This window comes from Schistocerca piceifrons, chromosome X, assembly GCF_021461385.2.
Source record: "Schistocerca piceifrons isolate TAMUIC-IGC-003096 chromosome X, iqSchPice1.1, whole genome shotgun sequence".
In the NCBI taxonomy this organism is placed as follows: Eukaryota; Metazoa; Arthropoda; class Insecta; order Orthoptera; family Acrididae; genus Schistocerca; species Schistocerca piceifrons.
In genome coordinates this window covers 93,336,900-93,350,081 of record NC_060149.1, presented here as the reverse complement: position 1 = coordinate 93,350,081, position 13,182 = coordinate 93,336,900, and the positions used below count along the sequence as shown (strand labels likewise).

Genomic DNA, 13,182 nt, shown 5'->3' with positions numbered 1-13,182 from the left:
ATGTTGAACTATTAATTGTTTTGAGCTGATCAATGTTCCATGTGTTGTGATTATGAAATGGATTTAGTATGCATATCTTTGATGACTATTTAGTTTGGGGATTTTGCTACCATTCTTGTAACGTTCTCAATATTACTTTACTGCATCTGATAAGAGTATTTCCTGCCTATATTTTAATCAAATATTGTAGGACCATGTCTAACTTATTTGAGATGTCCTTTCTTGAATAAACATTATTCAACATCATTATGTGTAGTCTACATCAACTGCAGATGGTAGAATAGAATCCTTGTTATTAGATTAGTCATTTAACTTTTATTTTGTATTTCTGTATATTTTATTAACTTGCAGTTCTAGCCAATGTGTAGACTATTTGACTGCAGGATCATAGTTACAGGTTATTGTTTGCGGTAAATTAGCTGCAGGACATGAAAGCAGATGGGGTGGCATGACCCTATGATTACATTGAGCTATTCTTTTTAAACAGAGCCATGCATAACCCAAGTACCTAAAGTATGACTAACCACACATAAAGATGCAACTGGTTTGCTTGTACAGGGTGCTATTTAGAAGAGCAACTACTCAGCAGTAACTGTTAGGCACTGTCATAGCTGCAGCACCTCACTCAGTAACTTTATTTGACAAAGTTTAGGTGCAAAATATCTTTAGTTAATGGTTGTCATTACAAAATACATCATAATTAAATCATATTGAGTGTCTTATAGCTATACAGAAACAGTTGATGCAAAATATTATCAGATCCCAGACCTATAGACTGGATGGACACATACATGGTAGAATTACTGAAGCTGTTAGTTGTAAGAAATTATAGAAGTTTGTGATGTTTCTGAAGAACATGGAACCACGGGAAAGAGTATCTATTCATAAGGTTCAACCTAACGTTGATACTCATCTACCACCTCTGAAAACTTTGCTGGAACCACAGTTGTAGCAAGTTTTCCACCACCACTTATTTTCTGTATGGTGCCTGAGGAAGGGGACAATGTGAACATGGGGTCTCATGTGGTCCCAGGGTTGCCAATCTGTATTTGTAGCATTATGAGGAAATGACATGCCCAAACTTGACTACTTCTAGAGATACATTGACAACACCATTGTTGTGTAGCCACATGTCAGGAAAGACCTGGATAAGGTCATTTGACATATTGATCTTATACGAGAGATCATAAACTTTAGAATGAGACTACAAATATCCAATACAATATAGCACCACTGGTGTTTTAAGAATCTCAATCCTTCTAGCTTGGGAAGCACCACTGGTGTTTTAAGAATCTCAATCCTTCTAGCTTGGGATACAAGTGAGCATGAATGCCTATCTACTGAGCTGCAACACCTTAGAGGGACCATCTTAAAGAATGACTATAATGAGACAAAAACTGTTAAAGCCTTGCAAACAACATGCTGTACTGAAATAACTGAGGAAGAGAGCAAGCAACAAGCATTTCTGCCCTATGTATGACCACTAACACCCAAGATTGCAAACATTCGAAACAATACAATACCAAAATTATCTTCTCACCACCACAAATTTTTAGAGATATAATTAGCTTGGGAAAGAATCTCATCTGCAAATGCCTTTCATCTTGAAACATAGCAGAGTGGAGGTAATCCACCTCCTAGTGTTTCACTCCTCTTAAACAACTATTTTTTCCTTATCTTTTATTTGAAACTGTTTATACAGTGGTATTTACAACATCTGTGTCATATGTTGTACTGCACACAGACACTGTGGCGATTGACAGCTATATGAAATGAAAGAAATTTATCTGGAATTGTGAATATGATTAGGCTTCAGCTGCACAATTGATCCATAACAATGAAACTTTGTGCTGGATCAGGACTCAAACTGGATTTCCCCTTATTGCAAGCAATTGCCTGAACTACTTCAGCTACACGAATATGCCTCCAGGACCAACCCAAACTTCCAAAAGTCACTGACACAGACTTTGCAAAAATTTTTTCCTGCCTAGACTAGGCCATAAAAATAATAATAAAAGTGTCTTCCTGTGTGGGGATCACAGCAACTGTGCGAGTGCAGGACGTAGACACACAGTGACATATGGAAGTTTGGGTCAGTCCTGGAGGTGTGTTCAGATAACCAAAGTGGTTACCGCGATCACTTGTGATGAATGGGAAATCCTCCTTTGGGTCCTGGCATGGCACAAATTTTCATTGTTCCTAATTAATTGTGTAGCCGAAGTCTCTTCACATTTACAAGTCCAAATAAATTTCTTTCAGTATTTATGCATATTGATTTCATGCTTTCTGGCAACCTGTTTCATTTTTCTGAAGACTAATTACCTTAAATAATATTTATAATTAAATTTCAGCCACATTTGAAATTACATTTGGCATTTGAGCCATCTGCTTGTTAGAGTCCAGGACTTGACACTACACTTTTGTTGCCCTAATTTTTATGAATCAAATAACACTCTTATGTAATTAAGCCTCTAATTAAGAATTTGAATAAATTAGTGAAATTTCAGATGTGGCTATTCTTCATGTAAGTTGGTAATCTACCACAAAGGCATATAGTGTGCTAATCAAATATCACTGTAAACTTTTATACTTTTCTAATCATCTATATTTTAGTTAAACAAAATCATTGTTGGGCCTTGTAGATTATCTACTCAAACTTTCACCCTATAGTTTTATAAATTAATATCTAATTACAAAGAAAACAAAATATAATTATTCCAGTCTACATATACTACCCCCACACACACAAATAATCAGTCAGTGGACAGAATTCAACCAATGAACAGCTATGTGTAGTCATCCGCTCTTCCGTAAAATGTTCACAGTTAGCAATCATCATGTCAACATCTCTACGCCAAATATCTTTATTATAGGTTCTTTGATTATTACAAGTATGAATTATGTCTGTTAGTGGGCACTTAATATTGGTGTTTTTACTTTTTGCCATATTGAATGTTTCTGATGGCTCACTCTAAGAACTGCAAATAATTAATTCCTTTTTCAGAATTGTGGTATGCAGAAAATTAATGTGTATGTTTTTTATGAAACTGTTTATGAAATATATTGCCATTACGAATAATCATGAAGTATTTGTGCTAACCTGATGTTGGTGGAATACAAACAAGAGTGTAAGATAAACCGATCACCAATGAAATTTGGATAAAAAAAAAAAAAGTGCTCTACACAATACTGGAGATCAGTGCATGTTGCACTTACAATGCTGCTTTGGACATGTCAGATACATTGATCCTGGAGAAAAAGTTAAATTGGTGTTTGCTGAACACAGCTTGGATGGCAGCCAAATGCTTAATTTTGAAAGAAATAGAGTAATCTATAGATCAAGCAGATTATGAGGCATCATATAAACGAAGATTATGGTTTATACCACAATAGATGCACATATAAAATTTTTGCATTTGCATCTTTCATTATTATAACTGGCATACCAAAGAACTGAACCACAAAGGTACTGCTGTTTATGATAATCAATTAAAACTGGTACCAGAGCCTTGATTTGAACCTAGATCCTCTGCAGAAGTGCTAACTACTGTGCTAACCTGGCACCACAGCTAACACAGCTGCAAGAGATACCCTAGTGTATATCCCTCCCTAATACCAACTCCAATTTATGCCTCAACCCATTTTGAGGCTCCCCTTCTTAATTCATATAAGTATTGCAGAGGTTCTCCATCATTGGAAAAGCACCTTAACTTGGATTATATTCATTGTCATAGATAAAGTTGAGACTTAACATGTCTTTGAAACATATAATTTCATGCGATTACTACTGCTATTTATTTTTCTAAATTAATCATTTATTTCTCTTATAAGTGAACTGTTAGCAGAACCTTGACATAAAAATTTGTTGTCATGAATTTGTGAATGTTTGATGAGCATAGGTAATGAATACAGAGCATCATATGCATAATGAAATGAAGTAAGACTGAAATGACTTACATTGTTTTCCTGGTGTTTGTTGTTCCTCATTATGCTAATTATAATGTTGTGAATGAAAAGAGAAAGTGCTAACATTCCAGATAGTGCTGGAAAACTAGACGAAAATGGTGGGACGTAAGATGGGCTCTCACTATCAGAGAGCTGTACATTAATACCCCACTTGCTGGCTTTGACAAAAACAAAAATTAGAAGATACATAATGGAAAGTGTACCTGAAACAGAGTAGTTTTTTTATTATACATAGCAAATGTTCATTACATTTCTATGGACACATTGTTATATTTATATATGTGAAAATAGACAGCCTACCTAATGAGTTAAATTTAGTGAAGAATGTAGCTGATTTGATGTTGATAAGAGGAGCTATAATTATAATTAAGAAAATTGGAACTGTTTTCTCCAGGTCCCAAATCTGATGGAATGCTATAGCCTCTTCTGGATGCTTCATGGACATAGTTATATTATACAGGTCAGGATGCCGCATACATAATACTAAAATCAGAAATAAACTGTCATTCATACATATAGGACATCATTACAGTCTGAAAATAATGGAAACATATAAAATACTAAAGTGTAGCTATTAAAGAATATGATATTTACAAGATTGGGATTATAAGGCTACTTTTAATTACATAAAAACTGCCAGGTTTAATATGCCCACAGTGTATGGTATTCTTAAACATTGCTGCAAATAATATGTTAAAAGTGCTTTGAGGGGCGTTCTCAACAAATATTTTGTTGTTAATGTTAACTACAGCGTATATTGTACATAGTATTACAGAAAATTTGCTTTACACTGTACTGCTGAGGAAATCTTCGGTGCTTTAAAACAATTTTCATCAAAATTTTTCAGAGATTTTTTTTATGTATATCCTTGTTGTTTATGACAATATCAGATAGAAATGCTGAAGGAAACATGCAGATATGGCCACTCAATGATTTATGTTTCACTGAAGTAGAGCAAACAGTATTCTTAAAACTGCATTTTAAACCTTGCCCGTCAAATGAAAATCTCTCACAAAGACTAAATGGTCACAGTTCATCACATTTTCTGGTTATTGAGTACAATGATGTGAAATATCATGGATTCAACAATTTAAATGTTTTCTATCAAAGGCCGTAGGTCTTCCTGAATGTGGAGAATCACCATCTTAACTTTGACCTTGAAATGAGAAAACAATTTTTTGATATGATTTCTCCAATGGCTCTCATTTCACACATTGCACAGTTGATTCTCATCATCAAAACATTGTCCTTGAAATGAGAAAACCATTTTTTAATGTGATTTCTCCTGTGACTCGTACTCCATACATTGCAAAAATGTTTTGAATTGCTTCTATTGCCTTCTTTCGAATAATGAGCCAAAGCGAATAACATGTTGCAGATGTTTCACTGCAAACACATGCTTTTAGTTCATGAACAACCACTATACCCTTCTAACAGGCACAATTGTCAGGTGGTACCTGTGTCATTGTCCACTGAATGTAGGGTGAACTTTCAAGTTAAAAGTGCCAGTACATGGATAGACAGACATTGTCAAGCTCTTTCATAGAAATTCAGTAACTAGTAGTTCAGATAGTGAATTAAATTAGCTTCGCGATTCCATAAGACTGATAATGTAAGCATACAGTTAAAATGCGGTTTAAAAATTCAAGGAGACTTGAACTCATGACTTTGATTTCACACTTTGTAATATTTAAAGCCAGATGACAAAATCAAGCGGTCCCAGACCAACTCAGGCAGGAGAAACACTTCCCCTAGGAACATCTACATCCTACTGTGTTATAACCTCATGCAGATGACCAACTAGGATTTTGAGGGGCAGCCAAGTTTACTGCTGTGTGTGTGGGTGGGTGGGGGGGGGGGGGGGGGAGGGGGACGAGTGGGGGGGGGGGGGTGAACAAATCTTTGCTTCCATTCAGTGATTATCTTCTTTATTTGTATGAAGAACTACAACAGAGTATAAAGTTGCAAGCCATTAATAATTGAGAATATGTCAAATATGGTTAAGATGTTTATTTGATTGTCACCAAAACATGTAATTATACTAAAAATTAAAGGAAATGCTGTACTTAGCCATTTGAGAAGCTCAGAAAATTTTCTTCCTGTCCAATTTTTTTCTTCGCGTGTTGTTGTTGTTGTGGTCTTCAGTCCCGAGACTGGCCTGATGCAGCTCTCCATGCTACTCTATCCTGTGCAAGCTTTTTCATCTCCCAGTACCTACTGCAACCTACATCCTTCTGAATCTGCTTAGTGTATTCATCTCTTGGTCTCCCTCTATGATTTTTACCCTCCACGCTGCCCTCCAATACTAAATTGGTGATCCCTTGATGCCTCAGAACATGTCCTACCAACCGATCCCTTCTTCTGGTCGAGTTGTGCCACAAACTTCTCTTCTCCCCAATCCTATTCAATACTTCCTCATTAGTTATGTGATCTACCCATCTAATCTTCAGCATTCTTCTGTAGCACCACATTTTGAAAGCTTCTATTCTCTTCTTGTCCAAACTACTTATCGTCCATGTTTCCCTTCCATACATGGCTACACTCCATACGAATACTTTCAGAAATGACTTCCTGACACTTAAATCAATACTGGATGTTAACAAATTTCTCTTCTTCAGAAACGCTTTCCTTGCCATTGCCAGCCTACATTTTATATCCTCTCTACTTCGACCATCATCAGTTATTTTGCTCCCCAAATAGCAAAACTCCTTTACTACTTTAAGTGTCTCATTTCCTAATCTAATTCCCTCACCATCACCCGACTTAATTAGACTACATTCCATTATCCTTGTTTTGCTTTTGTTGATGTTCATCTTATATCCTCCTTTCAAGACACTGTCCATTCCATTCAACTGCTCTTCCAAGTCCTTTGCTGTCTCTGACAGAATTACAATGTCATCGGCAAACCTCAAAGTTTTTATTTCTTCTCCATGAATTTTAATACCTACTCCGAATTTTTCTTTTGTTTCCTTTACTGCTTGCTCAATATACAGATTGAACAACATCGGGGAGAGGCTACAACCCTGTCTTACTCCCTTCCCAACCACTGCTTCCCTTTCATGTCCCTCGACTCTTATAACTGGCATCTGGTTTCTGTACAAATTGTAAATAGCCTTTCGCTCCCTGTATTTTACCCCTGCCACCTTTAGAATTTGAAAGAGAGTATTCCAGTCAACATTGTCAAAAGCTTTCTCTAAGTCTACAAATGCTAGAAATGTAGGTTTGCCTTTCCTTAATCTTTCTTCTAAGATAAGTCGTAAGGTCAGTATTGCCTCACGTGTTCCAGTGTTTCTACGGAATCCAAACTGATCTTCCCCGAGGTTGGCTTCTACTAGTTTTTCCATTCGTCTGTAAAGAATTCGTGTTAGTATTTTGCAGCTGTGACTTATTAAGCTGATAGTTCGGTAATTTTCACATCTGTCAACACCTGCTTTCTTTGGGATTGGAATTATTGTATTCTTCTTGAAGTCTGAGGGTATTTCGCCTGTTTCATACATCTTGCTCACCAGATGGTAGAGTTTTGTCAGGACTGGCTCTCCCACGGCCGTCAGTAGTTCCAGTGGAATATTGTCTACTCCGGGGCCTTGTTTCGACTCAGGTCTTTCAGTGCTCTGTCAAACTCTTCACGCAGTATCATATCTCCCATTTCATCTTCATCTACATCCTCTTCCATTTCCATAATATTGTCCTCAAGTACATCACCCTTGTATAGACCCTCTATATACTCCTTCCACCTTTCTGCTTTCCCTTCTTTGCTTAGAACTGGGTTTCCATCTGAGCTCTTGATATTCATACAAGTCGTTCTCTTATCTCCAAAGGTCTCTTTAATTTTCCTGTAGGCGGTATCTATCTTACTACTAGTGAGATAGGCCTCTACATCCTTACATTTGTCCTCTAGCCATCCCTGCTTAGCCATTTTGCACTTCCTGTCGATCTCATTTTTGAGACGTTTGTATTCCTTTTTGCCTGTTTCACTTACTGCATTTTTATATTTTCTCCTTTCATCAATTAAATTCAATATTCCTTCTGTTACCCAAGGATTTCTACTAGCCCTCGTCTTTTTACCTACTTGATCCTCTGCTGCCTTCACTACTTCATCCCTCAAAGCTACCCATTCTTCTTCTACTGTATTTATTTCCCCCATTCCTGTCAATTGTTCCCTTATGCTCTCCCTGAATCTCTGTACAACCTCTGGTTCTTTTAGTTTATCCAGGTCCCATCTCCTTAAATTCCCACCTTTTTGCAGTTTCTTCAGTTTTAATCTACAGGTTTTAACCAATAGATTGTGATCAGAGTCCACATCTGCCCCTGGAAATGTCTTACAATTTAAAACCTGGTTCCTAAATTTCTGTCTTACCATTATATAATCTATCTGATACCTTTTAGTATCTCCAGGGTTCTTCCATGTATACAACCTTCTTTCATGATTCTTAAACCAAGTGTTAGTTATGATTATGTTGTGCTCTGTGCAAAATTCGACCAGGCGGCTTCCTCTTTCATTTCTGTCCCCCAATCCATATTCACCTACTATGTTTCCTTCTCTCCCTTTTCCTACACTCGAATTCCAGTCACCCATGACTATTAAATTTTCGTCTCCCTTCACAATCTGAATAATTTCTTTTATTTCATCATACATTTCTTCAATTTCTTCGTCATCTGCAGAGCTAGTTGGCATATAAACTTGTACTACTGTAGTAGGCGTGGGCTTCGTATCTATCTTGGCCACAATAATGCGTTCACTATGCTGTTTGTAGTAGCTTACCCGCATTCCTATTTTCCTATTCATTATTAAACCTACTCCTGCATTACCCCTATTTCATTTTGTGTTTATAACCCTGTAGTCACCTGACCAGAAGTCTTTTTCCTCCTGCCACCGAACTTCACTAATTCCCACTATATCTAACTTCAACCTATCGATTTCCCTTTTTAAATTTTCTAACCTACCTGCCCGATTAAGGGATCTGACATTTCATGCTCCGATCCGTAGAATGCCAGTTTTCTTTCTCCTGGTAACGACATCCTCTTGAGTAGTCCCCGTCCGGAGATCCGAATGGGGGACTATTTTACCTCCGGAATATTTTACCCAAGAGGACGCCATCATCATGTAATCATACAGTAAAGCTACATGCCCTCGGGAAAAATTACGGCTGTAGTTTCCCCTTGCTTTCAGCCGTTCGCAGAACCAGCACAGCAAGGCCGTTTTGGTTATTGTTACAAGGCCAGATCAGTCAATCACCCAGACTGTTGCCCTTGCAACTACTGAAAAGGCTGCTGCCCCTCTTCAGGAACCACACGTTTGTCTGGCCTCTCAACAGATACCCCTCCGTTGTGGTTGCACCTACGGTACGGCTATCTGTATCGCTGAGGCACGCAAGCCTCCCCACCAACGGCAAGGTCCATGGTTCATGGGGGGGTGTAAACACATAAATGTGAATATTGACTTATTCCTGCATATGTTCCTGCATTTATTGCACAGAACTGAATAAACAATTTATTTCCTTTTCTTGTCTTTCGTCTTTAATTTTAAAATTAAGGGAGAATGTGTTTGCAGTGATCATGTACTAATTATTTGAAGAACATAACTGACAACATCTTCCATTTCTGTTTCCCTAGCACAATTAATAATTATATTTGTACTGTCTGCAAAAATTATTCTGCTATCTCTGCTGGATACACATTAAGTGTAAATTCAGGTACATATATAAGAAATTGGATAAGAGTCAAAATCCAAAACTTGTATGTTATATTCATAATTTATCCCAAGGCAGTAAAATTTCTTTCATGTCAGTGTGTAGACACCATGACATATGAAAATCACTAACTACGAATTGTGGTCTCAAGCAGGCAATCTTATCATGTCCACTGATACTTCATCATGTCTTGGGGCTTTCCCCCCCCCCCCCCCCAATTCATCTTCTTCACAGCTATTTCCATTTCTTCCTGTGTAATTTGTCCTAATTCTGTTTCCCAACTTCTCTCAATTTCTCCATTATATGTTGTTCCTCATGTATTTGCTTCTTGAAATATAATGTATGTATTGCAATTTCTTCTCCACTTTTTATGCTTTAGTGCCAACTAATTTGAATTTGTATGAGCAAAAGAAGATGAGAACTTCACCCAAAAATAGATTGGCAGGATAAAATGAGAAAAATAAAAGTGAATGGTTATGGTTAATTCTTCAGTATCTAAAAAATTTCTGAATAGGATATCAGAATCATGCATATTTCTTTGTAACTTACCTGCTGGATATGTAGAATTTGGATCTGATGAGGTTGCTACAACACCATTTACTGCATCTGAAAGAAATTCAGAAGAGTCTCAAATTTTATGAAAGAAGGAGACGTTAAATTGATGATGAAATCACTTTAGTATCTAATTATCTCATTCTTTTACTACTTACCATATAAATAGTCAACTGAGTGATAAATAAAATTAGACATTAAGATCCAGTAGACAATGGTTGCACCAAGAAGCACTATCAAAGAAAATGATTTTGCTACTACTTCAGCTGGTCTCCCAAGGAGCTCTCTGCTTAAGTCTGCAACTTCACCATCTGGGCTATTAAAGCCTGAAAAGTAGATCAATATTCAATAACTGTTATTCAGTTTCAACTAAAATTTTAGTTTTGGTACGTCTGAAAAGGTATGTAAAGCAATAGATATCAGATCATACATGTTAGCCTCACTTAAGAAAAACTAAAATATAATTAAATTACCTCATCCTTAGCCTACGCACAGATCAATATTGAGAGGTAATCAAAAATACATCAGACAAGAACACGGCTTTGAACCAAATGTAGTGTAATATCCTAAAACAGAACTGATCCTATACCTCAACTGAAAATCAGTTCTTACAAAGATACAGCTATATTCCCCCTTTTTCTGATCTTATGAACTAGAGTTATTGTTATGGAAAAACATTCCCAGTACCGTACGTACATAATGTGATATGAAACAATTTTAGACTATCATCAGAACTGTAAGTCGTACAACCGTAACAAGAACCAATTTCATACATTATTTCTTCATAGATTATTTGATAAACAGAAATGATCACTTGTTCGATAGGCAGATCTTTAGATTCTCGTACAGCATTCTTGTCCTGCCAAAATTAATGTTGGAAACATCCTTAACAGTTTCGAAAACTATAAATATATTTAACTAAACTTGCATAATGTGACACTCCTGTTACATAGTGCTGATTATCTTTGATTATTTTTCTTCTTATATGTGTGTTTGATTTTATACTTTTTCAAAGTTAATGAGTGTCATGCATAAAATATTTTGTAGTACATAGAAAACTGTAAGTTACATTTGGACATTCTACACATTTCAGAAAAAATATCTAATATGAAGTAATTTTTGCTGAATTACAGAGTAACTATATGTATAACTATTGCAATATTTGCAACATTGATCAGTTTGCTCAAAGGAAGTATTTGATAGTGTATGGTCAGGATATAAACTTTGCTCTTTCAAAGTCAACTGCTGTGGCATAATAGTGTGTTCTGCACCTGCTGTAACTGTAACTTTCATATTGCATTACATTTAGTTTCTCCTTTGAACTTCAGTTACATTATCTTCATTTGATGGTAATTTTCCCACTTATTAAGTAAGTTAGTTAGCATAGCCTCCCAGAAAAAAAAGTTCAAGATAAAAGTTCTGAACAGCTTCAGGGCATCAACCGGTCTATCACAGGAGAAATAAAAGCCAGGGCTTTAAAACTTTCCAGTAACACTGTAATCCTGGCAGAGATGGCAAAGGACCTGAAGGAGCAATTGAATGAAATGCATAGTCTCTTGAAAAGAGCAAAAGCAAAACAAGGGTAATGGAATGTAGTTGAATTAAATAAATTGACGTTGAAATAATCAGAATACAAAATTAAACACTAGAAATAGCTGATGAGTTTAGCTTTTTGGGGAGAAAAATAACTGACAAAGGCTAAAGTAGAGATAATATAAAATGCAGATGCAACAGGAAGAAAATTGTTGCTGAAAAAGAGAAATTTGATGAGTTTAACTATAAATTTAATTGTTGGAACTTTTTTCTGCTACTGTTAAACCATTGCATAAGAGGGAGATGGGTCTGATGCTAACAATCTCGCTTTGACAGTTTTATCCAAAATTCTTGAAAATGTAATTTATTCAAGAATGGCTTCACATATTTGTAAAAATAAAGTATTAACAAAATGTCAATTTGGATTTATGAAAGGCTTTTCAACAAAAAATGCCACACATGCCTTCACTGACCAAATATTGAATGATCTGAATAACTGAACATCACATTTTGCGATTTTTTGTGCTCTCTCAAAGCGTTTTGACTGTCTGAACAATGAAACTCTTCTAGATAAGCTGAGGTATCTTTGTATGAATGGAACAGTGCACAAATGGTTCAATTCGTATGTAAGTGGAAGAATGCAGGAGGCTGAAATGAAGAGTACATATTGCCTGCAAAAATCAGCAGGGTCCTCTAACTTCCGAGAAATCAAGAACAGTGTCCCATATGGTTCAGTCTTTGGACCCCTGTTGTTCTTAATTATATACTTGCCACTCTATAGTCATGAAGATTCAAAAGTAGTTGTTTTTGCTGATTATACAATACAGTAGTCACACCCTACAAACAAGAATTAGATGAGAAAATTGTAAATAATATCTTTCAGAAAACTAGTAAGTGTTTTTTTGCAAAAAGTCTCACTAAATTTTGAGAAAACACAGAATATACATTTCTGTACAGTAAATGGAATAACACTGGTAAATATAGACTTTGAACAGAAGTCTGTTGGTATCAAAGAACATCAAAAATTTCTGGGTATGTACATTGATGAGAAATTGAATTAGCAGAAAGACATTGATAGTCTGCTGGAACGTTTGAGTTCAGTTACTTATACTACTATGGTTACTGCAAATTTTGGTGATAAACATACCAGTACACCAGCCTGCCCCCTCTATTTTCATTTACTTGTTTCATATGTCATCATATTTTGGGGTAATTCACTATTAATTGTAAAAGTATTCATTGCACAAAAGCATGTAATCAGAATAATAGCTGAAACTTCCTGGCAGACAGTTTTAATCTGCCAGGTAGTTTCATATCAGTGCACACTCTGCTGGAGAGTGAAAATCCCATTCTGGAAACATCCCCTAGGCTGTGGCTAAGCCATGTCTCCACAATATCATTTCTTCCAGGAGTGCTAGTTCTGCAAGGTTCACAGGAGAAG

The 13,182-nt window shown here is 36.2% G+C and overlaps 1 protein-coding gene across 3 annotated transcripts in view; it reads right to left on the bottom strand.

Moving 5' to 3' along the window:
* Positions 1-13,182, bottom strand: part of LOC124723125 (sodium-coupled neutral amino acid transporter 9-like) — a 345,123-nt gene that overhangs the window by 51,675 nt on the left and 280,266 nt on the right. For 2 of the 3 annotated variants that reach the window (XM_047248312.1, XM_047248311.1), the window contains exons 6-9: positions 10,367-10,534; positions 10,206-10,262; positions 4,267-4,449; positions 3,958-4,169 (exon numbers count right to left, since the gene is read on the bottom strand). In XM_047248312.1, coding sequence (XP_047104268.1) covers positions 3,958-4,169; positions 4,267-4,449; positions 10,206-10,262; positions 10,367-10,534 — 620 coding nt within the window. The remainder of the gene's footprint in view (positions 1-3,957; positions 4,170-4,266; positions 4,450-10,205; positions 10,263-10,366; positions 10,535-13,182) is intronic. The other variant, XM_047248313.1, reaches the window with a different exon arrangement.